Source organism: Halichoerus grypus, chromosome 9, assembly GCF_964656455.1.
Source record: "Halichoerus grypus chromosome 9, mHalGry1.hap1.1, whole genome shotgun sequence".
Taxonomy (NCBI): domain Eukaryota; kingdom Metazoa; phylum Chordata; class Mammalia; order Carnivora; family Phocidae; genus Halichoerus; species Halichoerus grypus.
The window spans coordinates 77457650-77471429 of NC_135720.1; the positions used below are offsets into that span (position 1 = coordinate 77457650).

The 13780-nt window shown below is 37.4% G+C and overlaps 1 protein-coding gene across 3 annotated transcripts in view; it reads left to right on the forward strand.

Annotated features, from left to right (window-relative positions):
• Window positions 1–1790: 1790 nt before the first annotated feature.
• HMGN3 (high mobility group nucleosomal binding domain 3) overlaps window positions 1791–13780 on the forward strand; it is a 31128-nt gene continuing 19138 nt past the window's right edge. Inside the window, exon 1 of one of the 3 annotated variants that reach the window (XM_078055055.1) lies at window positions 1791–2065. In XM_078055055.1, the coding sequence (XP_077911181.1) occupies window positions 1823–2065 (243 nt within the window). In that variant the 5' untranslated portion in view covers window positions 1791–1822. The remainder of the gene's footprint in view (window positions 2066–13780) is intronic. The other 2 variants (XM_078055056.1, XM_078055057.1) reach the window with 2 other exon arrangements.

Here is a 13780-nt window from a genome sequence, read left to right on the forward strand (position 1 = left end):
AAAAATTTTCGACCCAGATTACAAGTGCTACCCAGCATCCTTCCCACACATATCTTATTAAAAATGCCTTCACTGGCTTTTTTTCTTTTTTAACCACCAAGCATTCTGCAAATGAACTCTTTTCCAAGACAACTCCATTATAAATATTATTTTTATGGTAAAATTATTAACCTCAAAGTTTTTATCCAATTCTCAAGCAAAGAACTGGTTTTATCCGAGTTATTTTGAGCATATTGTGATCCACTGAATGCCTGAAAGCAAGAAATCTACCAAAGACAAATCTGTCAAAAGGACCAATTTGAAAAAGATCTCCTATTGGGGCAATATGAGCATTAAAAAATAGTAATAATGGCAATAGGTTGAAGCATATCAAATATATACAAATCCATCAGTTCCTAAAGATATTACAAAAATAAAATCATTGACCACTTCTGGAGTTTGCTGGGATGTCAATTCATTATTCTGAAAATTAATAAAGAAAAAAGCCACGCATTAAAATTAACTACTTGATCGCTTCTCAGCCTTTTGGCTAAGATCAAGTGTAAAATTAACTACTTGATGACATTTAATGCATATTTGCAGCGTCTGCATGACCAAAGTGAACTTAGCCATGTTTGTGGTGTAAGACTTCAATATATTCTCCTATGATGTGAACTTTTGCCTTCTAATATGATTATGAAACTAAGCTTGCCTGATTTTGCTTTTCCTATAGTTTCTTAAGAATGAAATTATTCATTATGGTCTTTTGTATTTGACTTCTTTCATGTGGCATCTTGTTTTTTGGCATTCGTTCACGTAGGGATATTTTGTTCCTTTTTATTGCTGAGTATTATTCTATTGCATATGGTTACCACAGTTTGCTTACCCATTCACTAGTGCTTTTCCTGTATCTGCTGAAATGATATTTGTTTTTTACTTTATTCTATTAATATAGTGAATTACATTGGTTGGTTTTTAGATGTTAAACCAACTTTGAATTCCTAGGATAAACCTCACTGGTCATGATGTCTTATCCTTTTAAATGTTGTTGGGTTTGATTTACTAAAATTTTGTTCAAGATTTTTGTGTCTATGTTTATAAAGGATATTGGTCCATAGCTCTCTTTTCTTTTGAGATCTTACGCTGGTTTTGTTATCAGGGTAAAACTGATCTGATAAAATAAATTCAGAAGTGTCTCTGCAATGTCAGTTTAATGCCTTGCAGAACTTTGAGAAATATTAAATTATGTCTATTTTAAATATATTTATTTAAATATATGTTTCAAATATAATCTGTTCTGACCTTGTTCATTCTTTTTCTAATTTCCATAACAAACATATCCTATTCATCTTCAAGCCTAGCTTGAAGTTGGCTGAATTAGTGAGTGATTTGTAATCACAGATTTTTAGGAAACGAAAGCTAAGTAACTTTTGAGATTATTGTCATTAGATATCTAGAAAGGGAAACTGAGACCCTTAGAAATTGCCACACTCTCCCAGAACAGGGTATCTTCTCACTCTTACAGGTCTCCATCACCTAACATTCATTACAAGCCTTTACGGGGTAGGAAACGTATCAAGTGCCTGCTGTGCATATACTTATACTATATAGTTGATGTGTCCAGCCTTACTCTTTTTCCTGACTATAAAGGCCCACACTGTTCCTACTGACAGGATCCAAATAGGGAGCAGCAAAACGATGAAACTCCAGGACCGTGTGGCTTGGGGGTTACTAGTTGAACTGGGCATGCTCAGTCACCAGGCAGATTTTTTTTCGGTGAAGTGGAAACTACAACAGCGCTTACCGTGTGCGCTGAGGTGGGCGTGCCCTCGTGGAATTTAGAATGTTGCCGCAGCCAATGGGGCCTCGCGGCCGGCTGCCGGGGCTCCTCATTGGAGGAGCGGAGAGGCGAGCGAGTAGAGGGCCCCTGGAGGGAGCCGCGGAGGTGCAGGTCGGAGAGGCCGGGCTACGCCGTGCCCTGCGCGTGAGCAGCTGCGGCGGCGGCATCCAGCGGCGGTGTCTGCAGTTCCAGCCCGTTGCTTTACTTTTTAGCTGCACGAACGTGGTCATTATGCCGAAGAGAAAGGTAAGTCTTACCAAAAAAGATTCAAAGGCCTTCAAATTGTGCTTACAGCAGATCTTGTCATTGCGGTGGATTGCGCGGAATGCGCTTGGTAGTAACTCGGGGTTTGCGATCTCTTTGCTTCTCCACGCTTGTTTTCAGATGCCTGTTGCGGACATTCCTCCTTCCCTCTCTCCCTCCCTCCGTCCTCATCGGTTTCTGACTGTTACTTTCTCTCCAGCGACGCGGCTTCCCTTCTTTTTGAACTCATGCTAGCTGGAATGGTTTCCACCTCGAACAACAAGAAGCAAAAGAGCTTTCCATTCGCCCTTCCAGGAGGGGAGTTTCCTCTTTGAAACTGCCGGGTTGTGATTAGTGTGGAGGGAAAGCAGTGATGGGGGCGGAGGGGGGGGAACAAGTCCATGCATAGGGAGATCGAAAAAAAAAAAATAATAAGTCGGGCAGATGTTGGGGTTATTCCCAGGTGGGCCTAGCCCAGGGCTGGGCGCGCCGCGTTGGCTCTGAGGCCAAGGGAAGGGAAAGCCATGTTTAAAATAGCACTCACCCCCCTGCTCGCCTCCGCTGCAGACCCGTATGTACCAACTCCCGTGTCAATCAGGGCTGGGGACGGCGCAGGCGGGGCCGGGCGGCCGGGACCTGCCGGCAGTTCGCGGCGGGAGCGGCGGAGTTAGCCACGCGCAGGACGGGACAGCGCCGGTGGCGCCCACTGTGGCTTGCCGAGGAATGGGGCCACCGGGTCCACTCCGGCGACCCAAGCCCACACTCAGTCGGGAAAGGCGGGGTGCGCGTGCTCCCGCGCCCCTCGGTACTCACAAGGAACTGGGGACATTTTCGTCCCAGCTTCAGCTCCTTGAGGACTATTACGTCCCCTTCCGCGCGGGCCCGGGACACGAAGTATCTAGCACCGCGTGGCATGTTTCCCTCGGGGTCATTGTCCCGGGGAGGGAAGGGAAGGCTTTCCTTCACCCAGAGAAAACCGGTGTGTGGCGGCTGTAACCTAAGAAAATGTTTTGCACCCTCCCACTGCCTGCCAGGAGTGTAAATCAGTGTGTCTTAAATTTGAGGCAAAATTACAAATAATATCCTGCTTTATCAGTTAAAGACTGTGGTCTGATTTGCTTCAGTGAATGCATTATTTTATAAAAATAGAGAAGCTTTTGCTTTCTTCCCCGCCATTACTAAGAATTGGATGGGAACTTGTCTCCTACACTTTTTAAAAAACACAACAAAAGTTTGTTGTGTTTTTTTTTTTTCTTAATCTTAGAGTTTATTGTGCACATACTGTGTGCTTCATACTGTGGGAAGAGTTTGACTTGTATTATTTTATTTACTCCTCAGTACATCTTGAGAGGTGTTAACGCCATTGAACTAGGGTTTGAATACCTGAGTTCCCCAACGTTTCACCAACCAATAGCTAGTACCAAAGATTTAGTGGTGGGCGGGTCAAGTCGAATTTAGGAAATGCAAAGAGATTAGGAACCTGAGAAGATGGATGGCAGATTAAGAGTACTAATACTTGAGATTAATTATTTAAATTTGTTTATGAAAATATTGCTTTCCAGGCCTGTTTTACTAGAACTAGGGTATTTAAAATGATACCACCATTTTCAACATTTATCTGAGGTTTAATGACTGTGTTGGGAATTCTAGTAGAGTCAAAAGAACCAATCATCAAGAGATGAGTTATGGAGTGAATTCGTGCCATCCCTTTTCCTGAGAATTATCAGCAAATTTAAATGAACAGTAACTTAGATGTGCACAAACCCATTATTAGACCCTGATGTGCTGGAGTCCTTGTTGTTATTGAAGGGCCAGAGTTGGTGAAACCATTACTCTTACTTGCTCTCATTGTCCATCTCTCTTAAGGAAACAGAGGGGAAGGAAAGAACAGTACTGGCTTTTGGTTATTTTATTTCTCTGGAAGGCAGGGAGTTCCTGTGAAGAAGCTAGCCAGGCATCCTGGGACTAGGGGCAGACTTGCATAAAAGCGCTTGAATGTCATCCCTCAGGACATCAGCATGTTCTTCAGAGATGGAAACCTGTCCTTGATTAATAGGAAGGCTTTTCATTTATACCTGGAGCCCAAAGTTGATATCTGGACAGAAGCAGCCACAAATTTAACATAGTTACCACGCCATCCCATCTATCAGTCACACCTTAGAGCTGCCTCATGGAATCCTGGAGGCCACTGGAGCTTACTGGTAAAGCCTGCCTAGATGCAAAGAAAAGACCTGAAGACAATCTGTGCCTAGCACTTCGAGAGCTATAAAGCTGGGGCACCTGCTAAAACATTTATATACTACTCCACGTTATTTTTCTTGACTAAAGGACTGCCTGTTTTACATTAAAATAAATTTTTTAAAAGTGCCCCCGCAATACTTTTTTGCCATCTTGGCCCCCTTTTTTCAACTTTTTCCAGAAATCAAGAAAAGTTATTTAATAAACACCTGTTTAGGCTGTTCTGCAGAGTAAGATCTGGAATCCTAGCACTGCTTTAATGTCATGGGGATACATAGTTCACTCTCATGGAGCTTATATTCAATTCATTGAAGATGATAAGAGTAGCAGGCACAAAGCACTTGAGTAACATTAAGACTATATATATATATATGTGGAATATACATATATATACACAGAATATACATATATACATATATATATATGTATGTGTATATATATATATATATATATATATATATATATTCCAGAATATACAGTTTAGGTATAGATTCTAAATGCTGTAGGACTGATAGGAAAAGAAGGTTGAATTTGGGTGGATCTTGGAAGTGTAGGTAGGACTCAAATAGATACAGAGAAAAACAGAGTCATTTTCTGTTATCAGGCATTTGAATGCCTCTTCTGATTGTATCTTAATATAAGCAGGCCTCAGTTAAACAACTTAAAGGCCATAATACCCACATTAATATAAAACGTTCTTTTATTTTCTTAATCATATCTTTGTTTTATCTCTATCTTTGTGTATGATAATTATATTAAACCAAATGGTTTTTTTTATAACTGTAGTAGAATTTTTTGAAGCAATATGCACTCAACAGTAAGGAGTTCTTTAGTTAACATTAGATCTCTTTCTGAGTTTGCTAAATTTGAAAAAAGTTCAGTTTCCAGTATTTATTACCTAATGGGTGATGGGCCACCCACCACTTTTTAGTAGTGAGTGGGATAGCAGGGAAAATGATAATATGCATGAATGCAGGTGGTGCTGAGATCATGAGTGACTGAGTTCTAGACTGTTCTGGTCAGACAGCCATGAATGCCTGCTGTGGTCACATTATTATGTGATGATATGATGTTCTACAAAGGGAGATCAGCCAGTGAGGCCTAGAGTCATGGTCCTGGCATGATTAGCAACAGCAAACACATTTTCACATCTTTTTTTTTTTTTTTTTTTAATTTTTCCAGTACCTCATCACTGGAACTATTGGAAATGTCTAGTGTATCACATCAGAAATACACTAATGAGGCAATTTTCCATGAATTTGGGGTGTAAACATTAGTGTCTCTTTACACTCAAAGGCTTAAGGAAGAAAAGGCTGTCTGCCTCTTTGAAATTTGAAATTAGGTTTTATCTCTTAAAGTGGAGAGGCCTAGTAGTTCTGGGCTGGGCACAAGGGATGCTTAACTAACAATATTCAAGGTTTCTGATTAATGTTTCAGAAGAATATCACATGTCATAACACCAGAGACAGACTCTATAAATGAAAATACAGATGGATGTGACTTCATGACTTCACGACTTCAGTATGACAAAAACCCATTGTTAACAAAACCTAAAAACTTAGGAAAAACTGGGAAAAAGTATTTGTATCACATATCACTGAAAAAAGTTTGCTATTTTAAAAAGATAGAAGTCTCACATGTCCTTATGGAAAAGATGTATATCCTTATAAGAAAATAGCAGACTCAAATAGATGAAGTGTTCAGTTTTGCTAGAGATCAAAGAAATGTATATTATTAAGAATAAGGAGATGTGATTTTTTAAGGCCAATTTGGTAAAAAATATTGGAAGTATCACTGCCAGGTGCTGAATGATACTGACACCCCATAGCAACAATCAAGCAGTGTGGATGGGAGTACAATTTCCCTCTAAAAAAAAAAAAAAGGCCTTATTTGAGTATGATCTACTTACCATAATGTCCATTCATCTATTCAAAGTGTGCAAATCAGTAATTTTAAGTAAATTTATAGAGCTATATAACATTACCATAATCCAGTTTTGAGCCATTTCCATCACTCTGAAAAGGTTTCTCGAGTTGTTTGCATCCAGTCTCTGCTCCCATCCCAGTTCCAGGCAACCACTAATCTCCTGACTCTATAGATTTGCCTTTTCTGGAAATTTTACATAAAAGGAATCAAAGAGTACACAGCCTTTTGTGTCTGGTTTCTTTCAGCATAATGTTTTTGAGGTCCATACATGCTGTAGCATGAATCAGTACTACTTTCTTTTCTGTTGCCCAATGATATTCCATCGTTTATCCTTTCACAAATGGATGGACATTTGGATTGTTCTGGTTTTCAGTTATTATGAATAATGATGCCGTGAATATTGATCTGTAGGTCTTTCATGGGCATATTTTCATTTTTCTTGGGAAGTTTCCTAACCATAGAACTGGTGGGCGGTATGACAGTCTGTTTTTAACATTTTAAGAAACTTTCAAACTATTTTCCAAAGTACATACCATCAGTGGATGAGGGTTCCCGTGTCTCTACATCTTTGCTCATACCTGGTATTGTCACTTCTTATGCTTATAGCCATTCTAATAAATTTAATTTACATTTCCATAATAACTAATGACAAGCATCTTTTCATGTGCTTACTAGCATAATGTATCTCTTAGGTGAAATGTCTATTCAGATATTTTGCCCATATTTTAACTAGGTTTTTAGTCTTACTGAGTTGTTAGAGTTCTGTAAATACTCCAAATACAAGTCCTTTATTAGCTGTATGGTTTGTAGATACTTTCTTCCAGTCTGTGACTTTGTAAAATAATTTGTCTTAATGATGTCTTTTGAAAAACAGAAGTTTTTTTATTTTGATAAAATCCATTTAGTGTCACGTCTAATAAATCTTTGCCTAATCCAGAGTCAAAAATATTTTCTCCTAGAAGTTTTATAGTTTTCACTCTTATATTTAGTTCTGTGATCCACTTTGAGTTAATATTGTATCTAGTGTGAGATAGGGTTTAAATTCACTCTGTCTCGTTGGTTTTTTTTGTTTGTTTGGTTGGTTTTTTTGCATGTTGATAGCCAGTTTTCCCAATACCAATTGTTGAAAAGACCATCCTTTTCCCACTAAATTGCTTAGGTACCTTTGTGGAAAACCAATTCCATCATAAATGTAAAGGTTTCTTTCTGGGTTCTCAGTTATATTCCATTGTCTGTAAGTCTGCCCTTATGTCAGTACCACATTGTCATGATTATTATGGTTTTTAGTAAGATCTGAATTCTGGTAGTATCAGTCCTCTACTTTGTTCTTCTTTTTTAAAATTCTTTTGTCTATTATGTTCTTTGCAATTCCATATAAATTTTAGAATCAGCTTATAAACTTCTACAAAAACACCTCCCATAATTTTAATAGGGATTGAATTGAATCTATAAATCAATTTAGGATGAATAACCTTCTTAACCATATTGAGTTTTCTAGTATGAATATGAAAGGGCCTAACTACATGTAGTATGCTATCCATAAATGCTTGCTGAGTTTAATTGAGTTAATATTGATATGGTACCTATGTTTGAGTAAAGGCTCCAAAATGACAGGCTTGTACATTTTATTCATTGATTCACTTATTTCATGTTAAATAAACATTTATTGAGCATCACCTTTATGCAAAGCACCATCATGTTGGGAAAATATGTGAATTGGGTTTTTTCCCAACCCTCTTTGAAGTGAATAAGTAAATGCCCTCATTTTTAAGGATCTTTTAGTCTGATAGGGTAGGTAATAGACATATGTAAGTACTTATAATTCATGGCAAAAAATGATAATGAGCCACAAGAAAGGCTATGAGAGTTCAAAGGCTTAGCCAGACCACATGTCTGAAGAAAAAACACTGACTAGAAGTTGTTTGGTTAAAAGGGCTGGAGGTTATAGCCTTTTTTTTTTTTTTTTTTTAATCTCAGGAGGATCAGTGCTAGTTTGTTATTAAAGGTGATCTGTCATTGGTCTTTTCTGTGAAGTCTTGCTTTCTTTGAAGTATAAGGAAGTTAAATTCAAGCCTGTTAGCAGTTGAGATTACATTGTGTGCAGTAACTGCCCTCCCTCATTAGTAAAGATTAAGTGACTTCATGGCCTTTATGCCTTTCTTTTAACCACCGTCTTGTATTTTAAAGATGGTTGTCTGACAAGCACCATGTTTCTAAATTAGCATACGTTATTTAATTACCTAATTTGGAATTAACTTCGTAATCGTCCTAATTTGACTTGACCATGAGTTGGTTCTGATGGTTCTAATATCCCATGCCCCTAGCGCAGGTAGTAGAACTATTTGTTGAACAAGTGCACGAGTGAATCATTTTCAAGGGAAGAAAGGAGTAAGTTGAATTATTTCATATACATGGTGAGGAGGTAGCCTGGTATGGTTCTGACATGTACTGTTTACTAGCTGTATGATTTAGGGGACATTGCTTAACTCCTTCCTAAACTTTGAAATTCCTAATTCTCTAAGACTCAGTTTTCTTGTCTGTAAAACAGGGATACAAATATGTTCTACCTCATTGGGTTGTTGGGGGAATTAAATGAGATGGTGAATGCAAAGTACTTAGCGTAACACCTGGTGTGTGTAAAACAGTCAATGGATGTTCATTATTGCAAAAATGATATTTTCAATTATTCAGAGAACTGCAGTGAAATAGGCTTATGATAAGCCCCATGCTTCCATATTGTAGGAGGACAAATGGCACACACAGTGGCTGGAGAGCAGGTAGATCTCACCCTGCATGTTTAATTAACTGCAGTTCTAGAAGTAGATGTTCAACACACAGATAACAAATGCAGTGTTTTTGAAGGAACATAAGCTTTAACCTGGTGCATTTTTACATGGTTGGTTTTTCTCAAAGAAAAAAATATGTTTAAAAATATCTCCATATAACATTAAAATTCCCTTGGCAAATCAGTTATCAAGTGATCCTCTTTTCCTGTATTTTCCACCTAAAACACTGCTTTGTTTACACCAAAGTTAAATATATTCCACTTTCCTGCAGGGTACAATTTGGAAATGGTGACTGAAATAAAAACCATTTTAGCTGTCTGCTTTCACAGTACCTAGTATGTTGAAATATGATGTTAGTCTCCTGAGTAATTTAGAAATCAGTGTTGAAGATAACAAACCAAATCAAAATGTTGAATTCCTTTTTCACTGGCTGCTTATTTTTTGCCCATTTCACTGTCTTCTTAGAAGAGTTCAGTCACATCAAGTATTGGTTCCTTGCGTCCTGTATTATTATATCTTGTGGACACATCCAGAAAACAGGGCCATTTAGACGTGCCAAAGGCAAATACATATTTGATCACACATAAAGTAAATGATACACATATTCAGAAGTAGGGAAACAGGAAAAACGGTTTTAAATTTCAAAATTGGTTGCAAAATTTAATACTTTAAGGGAAACCTATCAGTAATGACATACAAATATATTTATTACTATTAAAATTTAAATAGCTACCATTTATTGAATGCCTGGATGTACCAGACCTTAGGTATTATATGCTTTGTATTCATTAGGCATCTTATTTTAAACCAAAGTATGTGAAGCTATTAGGAACAAACATATAGGGGAACTATTATGGTGTAATTTCATATTATTTCATGTTTTTTTCTCATAACAGTTATATGAGGCAATTCTCATCTCACAGATACGATAATGACAGCCACGATAAATAACATTTAGATGGCTTCCTATAACTCAGGCACTGTCTGAGCACTTTGCATTAATGAACGAAATCCTCCCAACCACCCAGTAAGGTATATGTACTCTTCAAACTGCCATCTTAAAGAAGGCCCCAGTGATAAGAAATGGCCCAGCTGGGACTGCAGTCCTGGCAGTCTGGCTCCAGAGCCTGTGGTTTTAACTGCCGAGCCCTACGGCCTTTCTCATACACACAAGAGAATATTAGGATTTAGTAAGATGAAGGAATTCCCCGCAGGTCACGCAGCGAGGAGGTAATAGAACCAGGAATTCTAAGCCAACCTCTTTTACCCAAGAATTTTGCTCTTAACTATTATACCACAGTACTTCCCATAAATGTTTATTTCTGAGAACCTCATGTATTTTTACTTAAACTAAAATGCTCAGTGAATGAAACAAGGAAGAATCAAGAGTTATATAAATACGCGAGTGTTCATTTGATTAAATGTTGTCTTTATTAAGACCTAGGCTGATGCCTTTTTTTCTAGGTTCCAGTCCAGCTTACCCAAGTCATCACTCTCTGTGATCATGCCCTAAGGTTGGTGTCAGGGTCCAGGCATCTGCTCCATTGGAGAGGCACATTGCCATGAAGCCTTCTGGGTATTTCAGTTAACTAATGGATCTTAGGGTCATATGCAAAATACGTATATGCACAATGTCCTCATATTGGTATCTTTGAGTATCGAGAGTCTAAGACTCAATTATTTTCTCCAGTTACCATAAACTGCTGGATTTACTATTTCCAAGATATATTGTCTTCATTAATTTGTTCTATATAGAATAACAGGGATACTCCCCTGTGATCAGAAACACATAAGTACCCTGGCATAGTATATAATATATTGAGAGGTTGTAATGTAAATATTATGTTACCGTTACTTAGTCATTGGATTTAAAAAAATGAGCAGGTGCTTTTGTTTTTAGAACTCTTCAAATAAGAATAAGAATAAAAGCTTTATAGTTTAGAAAACCTTTTGGACCTAGGACTGAATTTATTTCAGGTTCTGGATTACCAAGATTAATGTTTAATTACAAAAGTTATTTTTAAGAGGTATACTGTAAGGTGATTTTATTTTAAAATTATATTTTGATTATTCTGACCCCATGCAAAGATAAATACGAAGTCTACCCTGAGAGGTGTTGGGTTTCTTATTTATTTTTATTTTCTCTCTTTCTTTTTTTCTTTTTGGGTATAAGCTGTGTTTTTTTTACAATACTGTACAGAATTAGTTAAATTCTACTTTGTGGGAAGTCATGAGTATTAAGCATGGTGTATGTGGGAGATAAACATACCAAAGATTTGAGGTGATCAAAATGTGAAGTTTGAAGACTCCTTCTGAAGTTCTATATGTGTTCCATAGAATACATTTTTTAAAACTATATTCTTTCTACTTCTCATTGCTTTCCTTTACCTCCTCTTAATTACAATTTTTAATTTTTTTATCCCCCTTTTTGTGGTCACATGTCAATCACATCAGACCTCGCTGAATATCAGTTTTGCAAAAATGCAGGGAACATCGTAACTGTGTTTACCATTTGCTAGAAATTAATTCATATCTGGGCAAATAGGAAAACAGAGTAACCATCTGGAAAGATCCCTGGTATAAAAGTTGGAAAACTTGGATCTAGTGTGGACTCCACCTCCTCTTTACCAGGGGAAAGTCACCTGACCTCTTTGAACTTTTATTCTTTGTCTGTAAAATGGGAATGTTAATTAAGGTCACCCATGTATATTCCTATGCTGTTGAGAGGACCAAATACAAGTAAAAGTCATTGAAAAATGTCAAGCGCTATAAAAACTAATAGAAATGATTTGGTGTTTTGTCTTTAGTTTTAATAGTAAGGTGAAAATACTTTTATCTATGTGACCATTCAGAAATCCAGAATGGTACTTTTTGTGCATCTCAACGTAGAGTATTTTTAATGGGGAATTGTTTATTATTCCAAGAGGCTCACCAATGAGGGGGGATAGGAAACATTCCACTGCATATTATATGCTCTTCCACTTGATCTACATATTAAAATATTTCCCAATCTGGAAACCTTTTGCTCTTCTAGCATCCTAGATGTGCAGCCAATTTTGAAATTCAGAAAACTAACACAAACCACTCTGAGAGGTGTAGTGCTTAAGAGAATGAACTCTGAGCCAGCCTACCTGGCTCTGAATCCTAGGTCTCCCCTTACCGGCAAGATTACCAGCTAAGTAATCTTGAGCAAATTACTTAACCTCTCTGGTCTCAATTCCTCATTTATAAAACGGACATGATGCTACTTTACCAACTTCACAGGATTGTGGTGAGGATTAAAACATTTACATCATTGCCTTGCACGTAAGTGCAATATATACATTATTTATTATTATTATTATTATTATTATTTAGGATCCATTGTTTTGTCCTTTTCCAAGACCCCAGTACCTATAGGCATCCCTATAATATACACAGTGACACTTCTGTAGTGTGATTAATAAGTACACGAGCAGCTAAGTAAGTCAGGAAAATGAGATCTTCAGGCCCATCGTCTTTCAGTTGTACTTGTGAAGAAACTCGGGCAGAGGGAAGTGAGATGTGAGCCAGACCGGAATTCAGGCTTCTGACTTCAGCCAGGTGCTTTCCCATCTGTACAAAACCACTCACATGAAAAACTCAGGTGGAAGAGGCAATTCAGACCAAAGAGATGTGTGAAATGTTTAACGTTTATTTCATATTAAAGATAAACTTCCATTATTGCATTATATATATTTACGCTAATAAAATTTCACCGAAGATCCTAGAACATGGCTTTGTCTTTTACTTTTTGTTACCTTTTATACCTGAATACAATGTGAGATATTTTCCCTAAAGGTATCCCTCAGAAAAAAAAGGTAGTTTCTATTTATTTCAGTTCATCCAGTGTTTTACAACACCGTTTTTAACTCAATTACTTTTATCTCTAACAACAAAATAACATTGTGGGAAGACATACTAGCCTGACGTGACCTCAGTAAATGAATTTGGGTTTATAGAAGTTGATGAAATTAATAGACATAAGCAAGGAAGGAGGTAGCAGAGGAATTTAACATTAGTTTGATTATTAACCCTCTTAACGTGATCTCTCAATTCTAAGTATTGGGTTTTTAAAGATTATTTTAAAAAGTTATGCAGTATTGGAGGATCCCAAACAGACCTACAGAATGAATGAAAAACAACCATGCTAATGTTAAATAATGATCCAGGTGGCTTAAATAAAAATTTAAATGTGTCTGTTTCATGTGTCCGTTTCATGTGTCATGGAATATTTGAATTTAAGAGAACTACCTGTTATTTAGAAAACCTCAAGAATTTCATGGATAGGGGTGCCTGGGTGGCTCAGTCGTTAAGTGTCTGCCTTCAGCCCAGGTCATGATCCCAGTGTCCTGGATCGAGCCCCGCATTGGGCTCCCTGCTCCGAGGGAAGCCTGCTTCTCCCTCTCCCATTCCCACTGCTTGTGTTCCCTCTCTCGCTGTGTTTCTCTCTGTCAAATAAATAAATAAAATCTTAAAAAAAAAGAATTTCATGGGTAGTGCCCCCATTTGGGGGGAAATTAACACTGTGTTAATCAAATAGTTGAATTATATATTCATTTTAGCAGAAGAGCAGCAGAGTTCGTTTTATGCACATTTCTCTGGGTGGGTTATTTGGATATTTCCTCTGCTAACCAGCTCACTCTTAGACTGCTTCTTTTCTCCAGCCTTGGGTTTGTAACAGAAAATGTAAATTAATTTTTAAAGAAATTTTAAATAATAATGAAGAGGCTTAAAAAAATATTGGCGA